The sequence below is a fragment of the Anomaloglossus baeobatrachus genome, chromosome 4 (assembly GCF_048569485.1).
Source record: "Anomaloglossus baeobatrachus isolate aAnoBae1 chromosome 4, aAnoBae1.hap1, whole genome shotgun sequence".
Lineage (NCBI taxonomy): Eukaryota > Metazoa > Chordata > Amphibia > Anura > Aromobatidae > Anomaloglossus > Anomaloglossus baeobatrachus.
In genome coordinates this window covers 564,402,875-564,417,531 of record NC_134356.1, presented here as the reverse complement: position 1 = coordinate 564,417,531, position 14,657 = coordinate 564,402,875, and the positions used below count along the sequence as shown (strand labels likewise).

Below are 14,657 nucleotides of genomic sequence, written 5' to 3'. Positions count from 1 at the left end.
CCTACCGCCCCCACCATGACCTCACACGCAGGCCCTACCGCCCCCACCATGACCTCACACGCAGGCCCTACCGCCCCCACCATGACCTCACACGCAGGCCCTACCGCCCCCACCATCACCTCACACGCAGGCCCTACCGCCCCCACCATCACCGCACACGCAGGCACTACCGCCCCCACCATCACCGCACACGCAGGCACTACCGCCCCCACCATCACCGCACACGCAGGCACTACCGCCCCCACCATCACCGCACACGCAGGCACTACCGCCCCCACCATCACCGCACACGCAGGCACTACCGCCCCCACCATCACCTCACACGCAGGCCCTACCGCCCCCACCATCACCTCACACGCAGGCCCTACCGCCCCCACCATGACCTCACACGCAGGCCCTACCGCCCCCACCATGACCTCACACGCAGGCCCTACCGCCCCCACCATGACCTCACACGCAGGCCCTACCGCCCCCACCATGACCTCACACGCAGGCCCTACCGCCCCCACCATGACCTCACACGCAGGCCCTACCGCCCCCACCATGACCTCACACGCAGGCCCTACCGCCCCCACCATGACCTCACACGCAGGCCCTACCGCCCCCACCATGACCTCACACGCAGGCCCTACCGCCCCCACCATCACCTCACACGCAGGCCCTACCGCCCCCACCATCACCGCACACGCAGGCACTACCGCCCCCACCATCACCGCACACGCAGGCACTACCGCCCCCACCATCACCGCACACGCAGGCACTACCGCCCCCACCATCACCGCACACGCAGGCACTACCGCCCCCACCATCACCGCACACGCAGGCACTACCGCCCCCACCATCACCTCATACGCAGGCCCTACCGCCCCCACCATCACCTCACACGCAGGCCCTACCGCCCCCACCATCACCTCACACGCAGGCCCTACCGCCCCCACCATCACCTCACACGCAGGCCCTACCGCCCCCACCATGACCTCACACGCAGGCCCTACCGCCCCCACCATGACCTCACACGCAGGCCCTACCGCCCCCACCATCACCGCACACGCAGGCACTACCGCCCCCACCATCACCGCACACGCAGGCACTACCGCCCCCACCATCACCGCACACGTAGGCACTACCGCCCCCACCATCACCGCACACCCCTGCACAACCGCACGCATCATCACCGCACACGCAGGCGCTACTACACGCATCATCACCGCACGCCCCTGCACTAGCGCACACCCCTGCACTAGCGCACACCCCTGCACTACCGCACACATCTCCGCATACGCAGGCACACCCCCTACACTACCGCACTCATCATCACCGCACACATCCCGACACTACCTCAGTGATGTCCCCGCTGACAGCGCGATTCACTTCAGTTGCTGCGTGGAGCTGATAGGAGCGTCAGGAGAACACGGCTGCGCTCTATCAGCTTCATGTAGCAGAGCTGAAAGCGTCGTGGGACCTCTGTGGATTATGTCGGACCTGGAGGGGTATTTGGGGATTTTAATAAAATGGTGAAAGAGGGTGTTTTTTGTCTTTTATTTCAAATAAAGTATTTTTTTTGGGTGTGTGTGTGTGTGTGTGTGTGTGTTTATTTACTGTCACTTACACGTTAATCATTGGGGGTGTCTCATAGACGCCTGCTATGATTAAACACTTATTACTCCAATTGCCACCGCACCAGGGCAATTCGGGATGAGCCGGGTAGAGTCTCGGGACTGTCGCATCTAATGGATGCGGCAATTCCGGACAGCTGTTGGCTGATATTTTTAGGCTGGGGGGCTCCCCATAACGTGGAGCTCCCCATCCTGAGAATACCAGCCTCCAGCTATATGCCTTTATCTTGGCTGGTATCAAAATTGGGGTGGGGGAGGGGGGGGGGATACCGCACGCCGTTTTATTTTTAAATATTTATATATTTATTTAACTGCAAGATATAGCCACGCCTACCGGCGGCTGTGATTGGTTGCAGTGAGACAGCTGTCACTCAGCGTGGGGGCGTGTCTGACTGCAACCAATCATAGGCGCTGGTGGGTGGGGGAAGCAGTGAATACGAGATTGAATAATGGGCGTCCGGCATTTTAAAAATCAGGAGAACACGCCAGAGCTTTGTGACAGCCGTGCAGCACCGCGCCCGTGATCGGTGAGTGGGTGAGAGTGAATGAGTCAGTCAGTCAGTCAGTCAGTGAGTGAGTGAGTCAGTGAGAGTTTGAGAGAGTGAGTGAGTGATTTTCTGACAAGCAATGAATTTATATCACTTCTGGGCATGCTCAGAAGTAAAAACCGGATACAGTACCTGCTTCCGGCGTTTGAAGCATGCCACCGTATCCGGCGCACATAGACTTTCATTATGCACCATACCGCACAGCGCCGCACCTGGTAAAAAAACGTTCCTCTGCGTCCTGTGCGGCTGCCGGAGGCATCTGGCAAAAACCGGATCAAACGCAAGTACATGTGGCACAATCCGGAGCTAATAAAAGTCTATGAGGAAAAACCACACCCGGAGGAAAAATATAAAAAATATGCGTTTTTCCCGCAAATCGCCGGATTGTGCCGCACAGCAAAAACCTGATGTGTGAACATACCCTAAGATGTACATGAGGCCTGGCAGTAAAAAGTTAAAAATGGAAAATACATTACAAGAAGTTAGAGAAGTTTGTTTTCTGAAATAAAACTGGTCTTTAAACTGAATTTTTTCCTTCTATACAGAAATAACAGCCAGCTTATACACATCAGCTCATGTATTACATAACCCATTCCCAAAGACTACATCACAGATGGAAATCCAGACGGATTTGACCCTCAATGAGTTGCTCAGGGCACCTTTTTGGGTGGTGGGGGAGGTTTCTGTTGAAATGCCAGTTTCACAGCTTCGGCAGCGGTCTCGGGCTCTCGGTTTATTGATTTCTTTGAATCCGCCTCGGACAGGACGACAAAGAAGTGGTGGCATTTCTCGCACTTTACGAATCGGGTGGAGGCTGTAGAGATGAAGGGCACAAGGATTTAGTGAGAATCGTCACAGATGTGATCAAGTTATATCAATGGCTGCAACTATAGGAGAACTTACAGACAAACGTCTCCACGTGGGTGCACAGATCTCCGCACTTCGGGCAGCGCAGCTGATTCCCACCTTTCCCAGAACTGCCAGATGACTTCTTACCACCTCCTCCTTCATTCACAGTTTTCTGCGCATAGAAAAAGGGCATCAAAGGAAGGACTAAAATGAAGCTCCAGCATTACTGGACAGGGTGGCGGGTCCTCTAAACTAACTCTACCTTTCCATCGCCTGATCCATCCTTGCTGGCGCCATCTTTAGAGGCAAAATACACAGTAGTCTCTGAGAAGGCTCTAAACTGTATCTTCCTCCTTACAGGAGCGTCTAGAGTTCCAGGTCTTCTAAAAACAACCAGATGTCCCCGACCGCAAGCAACTCCTATAAAAACAGAGACAAGTGTCAATTTACTGTAAAGATCAATGGTTTATACAGCAATGTTACATGAAAACTTCCATAAAGAACAAGTATGCAATATTAATAGTCATAAAAAGAGGAAACTGCTCCCAAGAACCAGTTACACCACATTGCTATAAATACTAGCCATTTCACCGATTCTCAGCCTAGATTCCCAAGTGCCGTTATCTCAGGACTTCAGAGGGCCCAGGATCCCACCGAGAAAGCATCTACATTGGTAGCAATATACTCTTAAGGGCAGGAAAACAAAGGAAGACACCAAAGAAAATGCCATAATACTGCTGTTTGCATCTGCGGTATTAATTGTCAGACAGACAAAATTACTGCACGAGGGCAAGACAGTTGACCCGATTGTCACAGAGTGCCTCATGGACCCCAGTGACTTATGTGGTTGTTCATTTTCCATAAATTTGATGTTGATCGGTTGTGGTACAGGTCACGAGTCCCCAGTGATCAGTAGACGTACCTCTGAAGTCCAGAGCTCCATAATGAGTGGGCACAGAGCAATATACAAGCTCCATAGTAAGTCTAGGGGGTCCGTACACCGCTCAGAGTGAATGTATATAGCCATAGACTTACTGTGTGCGGCCCACGCAGGAACTCTGGACTTCAGGGCGGGATTTTGACTAATCTGTGGGAGACCCAGAACCCATTATTAAGTAGTAGGGAAGAGCGAGCACTACCACTATGCTCAGGACTCCCAAATTTGTGTACAGAATATAATGAAAGTCATTGGGGGATTTGAGCATTTTTCTGGAAGATCTGGGAAAATGCTCACGTTTTCCATGGACTTCAATTATACTCGATAGTGGAGTTGAAAACCCGAGCGTCTGACCTGCTTGTTTCGAGTACCTGCTCTCCCATCACTAATAAACAGCACTAGGACGTAGCAGTAATACATTAAATCTTTTATATAGCGATAGTCACTTTTATCCAACAGGAACATTCGCGTTTTAAGAAATTCTTGTATTCATTGCGTCATAAAAGAAAATAAAAACTTCCAGAATTGTTAGCATTCGTTGCTGTACCGTTCCCCTTATCCCTACAGCCATTGCCTGTTACCTTTCATTTATCTAGGGCCATGTCTCAATATGTTATTACACAGACATCACTGATTGGCCAGTGTGAGATCGCAGGGACAGACCCCCATCTGGTAGCACACAGGGGTCAGGGGGGCATCACACAGACGAGCGGGCTGCTCCAAGTGGAAAATACATTTTAGCACATTCAGTACACCAGACATATGTACACTTCTATCAGCTTCTGGCTCCAAGGATTAATCCAGTTCTGCTTCAACCTGTGAAAAGTCACAGTGTAAGTGTGTGAAGGTAGGAGGACTGCGACCCTATTAAGTAATGGAGGAGGCACAATGCTGCAAACATGGCTGCCATCAGCTCCATTCTGTCCCTCGGAGATTGCTACAGTTCCTTTCTTTGGTTAAATGGAACCTGTCACGTTCAAGCCCAAGCTGTGGATAGCGAAGGTATAGAGAAGAAGCTCAGCAGAATCATGTATAGGTTAGGCTGCTTTCACACCTCCGGCTTTTGCAATGCGGCACAATTCGGCACTTTGCAGGAAAACCGCAACCGTTTTTTTTTGCTGCCGGTTGCGCTTTTCCTGCATAGACTTTAATTAGTGCCGCATTGTGCCGCATGGGCTTGCGTTCGGTCCGGTTTTTGCCGCATACGGCAGATTTAGCCGATGCGGCGGCCGGATGGAACATTCCCTGCAACGTTTTTTGCGCCGTCAAAAAAACGCATCGCGCCGCATCCAGCCGATGCGGCGCTTTTCCCAATGCATCCCTATGGATGCCGGATGCGGCACGATGCGGCAAAAACCGCATCCGGCCGCCGCATGCGGTTTCTGCCACTGCGCATGCTCAGTAGCATGCTGCAAGCGGCAAAAACCGGACCGGCCGCATGTAAAAAACTTATGCAAAGGATGCGGTGTTTTCACCGCATCCGTTGCATAGGCTTCACAGCCGGATTGAGCCGCACGGCTCAAACCGGATGTGTGAAAGTAGCCTTAGAGGGAGAGGATTCCTCATATCTTGTATTTTAGTCATTGAAATCACTAGTCCAGTGGGCGGTCCTATTAGTCATTACCAGTCAGCTCTATATGCATAGTCATACAGGTAGGATTGTCTCACTTTGTTGTAGGACCATCCACTGGACAATAAGACATAGCATAGGCCACCAATGATCCAATGACACCAGGCACCCCCATTGATCAGCTGTGTGTTCCCAGCATCGGTGCCTTTTGGAACTGCTCAGATATGGAGCACAGCACAGCTCTGTCAGTTCTATAGTGGCTGCAACCAGGGACTTCACATCCGCCCGCTATTCAGATCAATAAGGTGTGGTGTGCAGTACCATGCAGCGGACACTATTCCATCAACGGAGCCGTGCAGATCCACAACTGAGCAGTTCTGGTGGCCGCCGACACTGGGAACAGTTGATCAGTGGTGGTGCCGGGTGTCTCACCCTAACAGTCAGGCATTGAAGACCTACCTTAAAGATAGACACTTAAGGGTGCTTTACACGCTGCGACATCGCTAACGATATATCGTCGGGGTCACGTCGTTAGTGACATCCCAGCGTGTGACACCAAGGAGCGACGTGCAACGATCGCAAAAACGTCTAAAACAGTTGATTGTTGACACGTCGCTCCCTTTCATAAGATCGTTGGTGGTGCATGCCGCTGGTTGTTCGTCGCTCCTGCGGCGTCACACATCGCTATGTGTGACGCCGCATGAACGACGAACATCTCCTTACCTCTGTCCACCATTCCGCAATGAAAAAGGAAGGAAGGAGGTGGGTGGCATGTTCCGGCCGCTCATCTCCGCCCCTCCTCTGCTATTGAGCGGCCGCTTAGTGACGCCGAACGCACCTTCCCCTTGAAGGAGGGATTGTTCGTCGGACATAGCGACATCACTGATAAGGTATGTGCGTGTGACTGCCGTTGCGATAATGTTTGCTACGGCAGCGAGCACCAAATGTCGCACCAACGACCGGAAGGGGGGGGGTTGCGGGTGCTATTGCTCACGACATCGCTAGCGATGTTGCAGCGTGTAAAGCACCCTTTAGTGTAAATGAGTGGACAACCTCTAATCTTCTGAACACACGCAATATCAATAGTTTCTCCTCTGATGGTTTTGTCTTGCCCAACTTTTAGTGTTTAGGTGGGGGCGCATAAAATTAATATGAACATATAGGAATAGTTTTCTTTACATGGCACAGATTATATACACAGGGCCACGTGAATGACACGCTCCGCACCTCTCCACTATCTCGTGTGAGGCAGATAAGTGTTGAGTAATGTGACCGGACAGCACGGTAAATACAGTGTGTGGCAGTATCCCATTAATGACGTCAGGGCAGGTGACGTCTGTGCTGTACAGATGTGATTTCAGATGGTTATATAAAGTCCCAGTGCAACTATAAACAGGATTAACAAAAAAGGAAAAGTGAGAAGGGAAAAGCCCTGGGAGGGACAACAAACACCGAGTGATAATACAGTCCTTGGACAGAGGTCAGGGATCTTCCATATAAACAGACAGTAATCGGCCCATCAGCTCTGTATAGGCTGTGCCGCATTGTTCTCACACACTTACCTTCAAGGGAACATTCATTTTTTTTATCTTGGGATTTTTTTATTTGTTTTTGTCCTGTCAGCATGGCAGCCTGGGACCCTGATCTACACTAAGCTTTCACAGGTTGTATTTTGTCAACAGCAGTTTTCTAGTGTGTTTGTGCTACAACCAGATAGGAAAATAAGAAATGCACTAAGACAATACCCTTACATGAGCGAGATTAAAAGGTTTCTTTTGTTTGTAGGGTCTTGGACACAACATGCTTTTGCTGTGTTTAAAACGCTGCGTTGTACAGTCCAAGCACAGAGGGTGGATTTATAGAAATCTCCTGCCCTCTGGGCTTTAGTGATGGGCAGTCCGGCTCTTTTTGGTGATCCGGTTCTCATGGCTCCGCTCACCAAAAAGAGCCGGATCCTTCAGATCGTTCTCGGCTCCTTATTAAATATGTGTTCACCCCAGGTGAACACATATTTAAGATTATAGTAATGCCGCCAAAACCCCGCCCACCCGTGGCTAAACCCCTGCCCACTTACAAGTGACCAATTAGACTGTTGAGTAGGTGGAGCCCAGCCACGGGTGGGCGGGGCTCCAGCAGCGAAAAGAGCCGTTGAGTGATTTCAGTGGCTCACACTGGTGATCCGGCGCCTGTCGGTCACTGCAGGGAGCCGGATCTTTGTGTCTGATCGTTCGTGACCGACACATCACTACTGGAATTCTTTTTTCCATATCGTAAACAGACATTTGGCGCGGCTTCCTGAGCCGCAGCAGTTTTGTTCTTGTAGAGAGTGTTTTGGGCAGCAGAACACAGCACATATATACTGAACCCACAATCCTGACCGTGAGCACGGACGCCGAGTACACCTGCATAGAAGACAAGAGAAAATACACCGCATAGAACGCAGTGTCCCCATGGTGGGCACGTAGCCTAATTTTACTTTCTCAATCTTCCATATACCGTGCAGGTCATATTCTGGGGCATCATTGGGGATCAGACTCAGGGTTACAGCTACCGCTCTCCATCCACAGAGCAGTGACCGAACCTGCACCGCCTCAATCACTGCTACCAGACCGCTGCCAGGGAGGTGAAGAAATAAATAATATAATATATATAGTCATTTCCTCCTGGCAGCGGAGCTCTAATTGTCAGCACCGGGAAGGTTCGAAATGCTATTAGCTGCAGATTAACCCCATAATAGCATTTTGAGAAAAGTTAGCTTTAAATCACATACAATTGTGAAACTTTTTTTCATTGCAAAATCTATTGATTAAAATGTACTTTGTTGGTAGGACCACCCCCTCAAGTCTATGGGGCGATTAGGGGTGCAGTGGGCTCACACAGAGATCACCATTTTCATGGCCACAATCCTGACCACGGCCTGATCCCAGCACTAGACCCGTGGCTTCAGACAGGAAGCACCTGTACTACTGCGCCCCGACAGCAGCACGGGGCGCAGCAGTACAGGTCTCCCCTCGGCCCCGCTCACAGGCAGCAGCACGGGGCGCAGCAGTACAGGTCTCCCCTCGGCCCCGCTCACCGACAGCAGCACGGGGCGCAGTAGTACAGGTCTCCCCTCGGCCCCGCTCACCGACAGCAGCACGGGGCGCAGTAGTACAGGTCTCCCCTCGGCCCCGCTCACCGACAGCAGCACGGGGCACAGTAGTACAGGTCTCCCCTCGGCCCCGCTCACAGGCAGCAGCACGGGGCGCAGCAGTACAGGTCTCCCCTCGGCCCCGCTCACAGGCAGCAGCACGGGGCGCAGTAGTTACAGGTCTCCCCTCGCCCCGCTCACAGGCAGCAGCACGGGGCGCAGTAGTACAGGTCTCCCCTCGGCCCCGCTCACAGACAGCAGCACGGGGCGCAGTAGTACAGGTCTCCCCTCGCCCCGCTCACAGGCAGCAGCACGGGGCGCAGTAGTACAGGTCTCCCCTCGGCCCCGCTCACAGACAGCAGCACGGGGCGCAGTAGTACAGGTCTCCCCTCGGCCCCGCTCACAGGCAGCAGCACAGGGCGCAGCAGTACAGGTCTCCCCTCGGCCCCGCTCACAGACAGCAGCACGGGGCGCAGCAGTTACAGGTCTCCCCTCGCCCCGCTCACAGACAGCAGCACGGGGCGCAGTAGTACAGGTCTCCCCTCGGCCCCGCTCACAGACAGCAGCACGGGGCGCAGTAGTACAGGTCTCCCCTCGGCCCCGCTCACAGACAGCAGCACGGGGCGCAGTAGTACAGGTCTCCCCTCGGCCCCGCTCACAGACAGCAGCACGGGGCGCAGTAGTACAGGTCTCCCCTCGGCCCCGCTCACAGACAGCAGCAGCACGGGGCGCAGCAGTACAGGTCTCCCCTCGGCCCCGCTCACAGGCAGCAGCACGGGGCGCAGTAGTTACAGGTCTCCCCTCGGCCCCGCTCACAGACAGCAGCAGCACGGGGCGCAGCAGTACAGGTCTCCCCTCGGCCCCGCTCACAGGCAGCAGCACAGGGCGCAGCAGTACAGGTCTCCCCTCGGCCCCGCTCACAGACAGCAGCACGGGGCGCAGTAGTTACAGGTCTCCCCTCGGCCCCGCTCACAGACAGCAGCAGCACGGGGCGCAGCAGTACAGGTCTCCCCTCGGCCCCGCTAACAGGCAGCAGCACAGGGCGCAGCAGTACAGGTCTCCCCTCGGCCCCGCTCACAGGCAGCAGCACAGGGCGCAGCAGTTACAGGTCTCCCCTCGGCCCCGCTCACAGACAGCAGCACGGGGCGCAGCAGTACAGGTCTCCCCTCGGCCCCGCTCACAGGCAGCAGCACAGGGCGCAGTAGTATAGGTTTCCCCTCGGCCCCGCTCACAGACAGCAGCACGGGGCGCAGTAGTTACAGGTCTCCCCTCGGCCCCGCTCACAGACAGCAGCAGCACGGGGCGCAGCAGTACAGGTCTCCCCTCGGCCCCGCTAACAGGCAGCAGCACGGGGCGCAGTAGTACAGGTCTCCCTTCGGCCCCGCTCACAGGCAGCAGCACGGGGCGCAGCAGTACAGGTCTCCCCTCGGCCCCGCTCACAGGCAGCAGCACAGGGCGCAGTAGTTACAGGTCTCCCTTCGGCCCCGCTCACAGGCAGCAGCACGGGGCGCAGCAGTACAGGTCTCCCCTCGGCCCCGCTCACAGGCAGCAGCACAGGGCGCAGCAGTACAGGTCTCCCCTCGGCCCCGCTCACAGGCAGCAGCACGGGGCGCAGCAGTACAGGTCTCCCCTCGGCCCCGCTCACAGGCAGCAGCACGGGGCGCAGCAGTACAGGTCTCCCCTCGGCCCCGCTCACAGGCAGCAGCACGGGGCGCAGCAGTACAGGTCTCCCCTCGGCCCCGCTCACAGGCAGCAGCACGGGGCGCAGCAGTACAGGTCTCCCCTCGGCCCCGCTCACAGGCAGCAGCACAGGGCGCAGCAGTACAGGTCTCCCCTCGGCCCCGCTCACAGACAGCAGCACAGGGCGCAGCAGTACAGGTCTCCCCTCGGCCCCGCTCACAGACAGCAGCACGGGGCGCAGTAGTATAGGTTTCCCTTCGGCCCCGCTCACAGGCAGCAGCACGGGGCGCAGTAGTACAGGTCTCCCCTCGGCCCCGCTCACAGACAGCAGCACGGGGCGCAGCAGTACAGGTCTCCCCTCGGCCCCGCTCACAGGCAGCAGCAGCACAGGGCGCAGTAGTACAGGTCTCCCCTCGGCCCCGCTCACAGGCAGCAGCACGGGGCGCAGCAGTACAGGTCTCCCCTCGGCCCCGCTCACAGGCAGCAGCACAGGGCGCAGTAGTTACAGGTCTCCCCTCGGCCCCGCTCACCTCTGTGCAGGGAGCTGCTGATGATCCTGGCAGCGCACGAACAGCTGGGGCCGGACATGGTCCCGCTGCGGAGCCAGGAAGAACAGGTCTCGGTGGAGAAAGTGTGAACACTGAATATCCCGGCAGGACCGGAGAGCGAAACCGTAGCCCAGCGGTGTCCGGGCGCAGCAGCAGCAGCCTGCTATGTCGTCAGCCCGGCAGGGTTCAACGACCTGACCAATCACAAACAGAGCCTAGAAAAGGTGATGGGGACGTACCGTTCCCACGTTCTCCTACGTCACGACGTCAAAGCTGCCCAATCAACGTGCGTTCCACTTCCAGCAATGACAAGTGGTGATCCGCCGCCATTTTTACTTCTGGCAATGACAAGTGGTGACGTTCTTACAGAAAGGTCGCAGATTACAAGAGTTTCGCTGTGTCTATGTAATGTATGAAGACTTACGGGCGTTCTTTATGTACACGAGCTTTACACTTTACGTTATACTTCCCTGTTTAAGTGCTTTTTCTTCCCGACAGGGCTAAACTTGGCGGCTCACCGTAGTGACGTCACCACTCACCCCCGACCTGACCCTAAAGCTCTGTAACCACGTGCTAGAGTTGTGCTAGTTCCGTCCGTGCGCAAGCATTATTGGATGTCTGAACGGCAATGCATGCCGGGATCTGTAGTTCACAACCTGATTGCTGCAACCCGCTTATACACCGCCATCAACAAAAGTGTGTCCACGGCACATACACTGACTACGGTGTAAGATACCGCGCACGGCTCCAGCACCACTGATAAGGAGAGATATCAGCCCGTTATTGTCAACGCAACGGCGTCACGGGGGCACTAGACTCATGATAAACAGAACCGCAACAAGGCATGTGACGAGTCACGTGTTCAACGGTCTGCAGCAACCCGGAAGTAGGTGTCTGGAGAAGCGCGGTACCGGGGGAGCGGCACAGCCGGTACTGGGGCCGGGTATGTACAGGGAAGCGCCGTGCTGAGGGAACGTGCAGGGCACGGGGGCACTGTACTGCGGGGCAAGTGCTGGGCACAGAGAGGCGGTATACTGAGGGCAGGGCACGGGGGCACTGTACTGCGGGGCAAGTGCTGGGCACAGAGAGGCGGTATACTGAGGGCAGGGCACGGGGGCACTGTACTGCGGGGCAAGTGCTGGGCACAGAGAGGCGGTATACTGAGGGCAGGGGAGGCGGTATACTGAGGGCAGGGGAGGCGCTGTACTGCGGGGCAAGTGCTGGGCACAGAGAGGCGGTATACTGAGGGCAGGGCACGGGGGCGCTGTACTGCAGGGCAAGTGCTGGGCACAGAGAGGCGGTATACTGAGGGCAGGGCACGGAGGCACTGTACTGCGGGGCAAGTGCTGGGCACAGAGAGGCGGTATACTGAGGGCAGGGGAGGCGCTGTACTGCGGGGCAAGTGCTGGGCACAGAGAGGCGGTATACTGAGGGCAGGGCACGGGGGCACTGTACTGCGGGGCAAGTGCTGGGCACAGAGAGGCGGTATACTGAGGGCAGGGCACGGAGGCACTGTACTGCGGGGCAAGTGCTGGGCACAGAGAGGCGGTATACTGAGGGCAGGGGAGGCGCTGTACTGCGGGGCAAGTGCTGGGCACAGAGAGGCGGTATACTGAGGGCAGGGCACGGGGGCACTGTACTGCGGGGCAAGTGCTGGGCACAGAGGCGGTATACTGAGGGCAGGGGAGGCGCTGTACTGCGGGGCAAGTGCTGGGCACAGAGGCGGTATACTGAGGGCAGGGGAGGCGCTGTACTGCGGGGCAAGTGCTGGGCACAGAGAGGCGGTATACTGAGGGCAGGGGAGGCGCTGTACTGCGGGGCAAGTGCTGGGCATGGGGAGGCGCGTACTGAGGGCAGGTGGAGGATCGGGGGCGCCGTACTACAGGGGCTGGGCACGGGGAGATGCCATACAAGCAATCAACAAAAAGTGAGCAGAGCCGCAGCACTCACTTCCTGTTGATTAACTCGTTTCGTCAAAAAGCGGGGATACAGGAGCCGGCTCTGATTGGACATGGGGCTCGCGGAGCCCCAGGAATGTGAACTACGGCACTGCTGGACCGGTGCTGGTCTCGGAGGTGAATATAGGCTTTACTGTTTTACCTGGTGGAATCAGAAGGGGTTGTCCTTGTAGTGGACAATCCCTGTAACAATCGCAGTCCCAGAAAATGCAGCTGGGCCCGTGCAGGAAGGTGGCGCACTAGCATCTGTTTTTGCTTGATGGGAGTCCTTGTACGCATGTTCAGTTTGTGTATTGTGGAGCGAATGCCACCAGCTCCATGCAGAGCAATTAAACACATGCCGCCAGCCTGAGGAGGGTGAGGATGCTGCCAGGGACAGGTGAAAATATTTGGTTATTTTTATTTAAAATGTGTTACGGAAGAGCGCCCGGACAGGAGATGTTCTAAAAGGAAGAGCATCGGGACTGAGACATCAACAAAGAAAAGGGGGCAGTTATGGGGACATAGATTATTTGTTAATGGTAGGGATATAGTTACTGTATGGGGCATATGGGAGGACAATATCACTGTATGGGGCATATGGGAGGACAATATCACTGTATGGGGCATATGGGAGGACAATATCACTGTATGGGGCATATGGGAGGACAATATCACTGTATGGGGCATATGGGAGGACAATATCACTGTATGGGGCATATGGGAGGACAATATCACTGTATGGGGCATATGGGAGGACAGCGTCGCTGTATGGGGCATCTGGGAGGACAGCGTCGCTGTATGGGGCATCTGGGAGGACAGCGTCGCTGTATGGGGCATCTGGGAGGACAGCGTCGCTGTATGGGGCATCTGGGAGGACAGCGTCGCTGTATGGGGCATCTGGGAGGACAGCGTCGCTGTATGGGGCATCTGGGAGGACAGCGTCGCTGTATGGGGCATCTGGGAGGACAGCGTCGCTGTATGGGGCCTCTGGGAGGACAGGGTCGCTGTATGGATGACACTGACTCCACAATGGGGGAGATTAATAATATTGCCCATTGTGGCCAGTACATTTTTAATGGAGCCACAATGTGGGTTGTCCCAATTGTTTTGAGGTACAAAGTTGGACGCTGTTACTGTATGAGGGCAGAAGTTGTGTAAGTTGCTACTGTATTAGGCTAGTTTCACACTTGCGTTGGACGGCTTCCGTAGCATTGCGTTGCATATAGTGGCACAACGGATGCTACGGATCGTACAAAACAACGGAAAGCTTTTTTCTTTGTCGCTCTATTGGGAGACCCAGACAATTGGGTGTATAGGCTATGCCTCCGGAGGCCGCACAAAGTATTACACTCAAAAGTGTTAAGCCCCTCCCCTTCTGCCTATACACCCCCGTGCTCCCACGGGCTCCTCAGTTTTTTGCTTTGTGCGAAGGAGGTCAGACACGCACGCACAGCTCCACAGATTGGTCAGCAGCAGCTGCTGACCATGTCGGATGGAAGAAAAGTGGGCCCATATAGGGCCCCCAGCATGCTCCCTTCTCACCCCACTCTTGTCGGAGGTGTTGTTAAGGTTGAGGTATCCATTGCGGGTACGGAGGCTGGAGCCCACATGCTGTTTTCCTTCCCCATCCCCCTCAGGGTTCTGGTGGAAGTGGGATCTTATCGGTCTTCAGGCACTGAGACCGTGCTTCATCCACAACTCCTGTGGAGCCTGCTGGATAGGAGCCGGGTATCGTTCAGGGACATGGCCCTGCTACTTGGAGGTACTCTGTGTCCCCGTGGGGACCGCGCACAGCAACACTCCAGCTTTGCTGGGTGTGCTAGTGCACCGGGGACCGCG

At 55.5% G+C, this 14,657-nt stretch overlaps 2 protein-coding genes across 4 annotated transcripts in view; one reads left to right on the top strand and one right to left on the bottom strand.

The window, feature by feature from the left end:
• The window catches only part of CLPX (caseinolytic mitochondrial matrix peptidase chaperone subunit X), a 54,217-nt gene extending 43,139 nt beyond the window's left edge, over positions 1 to 11,078 (bottom strand). The window contains exons 1-4 of one of the 2 annotated variants that reach the window (XM_075346019.1): positions 10,861 to 11,078; positions 3,276 to 3,433; positions 3,068 to 3,185; positions 2,824 to 2,978 (exon numbers count right to left, since the gene is read on the bottom strand). In XM_075346019.1, the coding sequence (XP_075202134.1) occupies positions 2,824 to 2,978; positions 3,068 to 3,185; positions 3,276 to 3,433; positions 10,861 to 10,918 (489 nt within the window). In that variant the 5' untranslated portion in view covers positions 10,919 to 11,078. The remainder of the gene's footprint in view (positions 1 to 2,823; positions 2,979 to 3,067; positions 3,186 to 3,275; positions 3,434 to 10,860) is intronic. The other variant, XM_075346020.1, reaches the window with a different exon arrangement.
• A 439-nt stretch (positions 11,079 to 11,517) lies between these two features.
• The window catches only part of SPG21 (SPG21 abhydrolase domain containing, maspardin), a 76,537-nt gene continuing 73,397 nt past the window's right edge, over positions 11,518 to 14,657 (top strand). The window contains exon 1 of one of the 2 annotated variants that reach the window (XM_075342846.1): positions 11,518 to 11,764. The gene's annotated coding sequence lies outside the window, so the exon portion shown is untranslated. Of the gene's footprint in view, positions 11,822 to 14,657 lie in introns of both variants that reach the window. The other variant, XM_075342845.1, reaches the window with a different exon arrangement.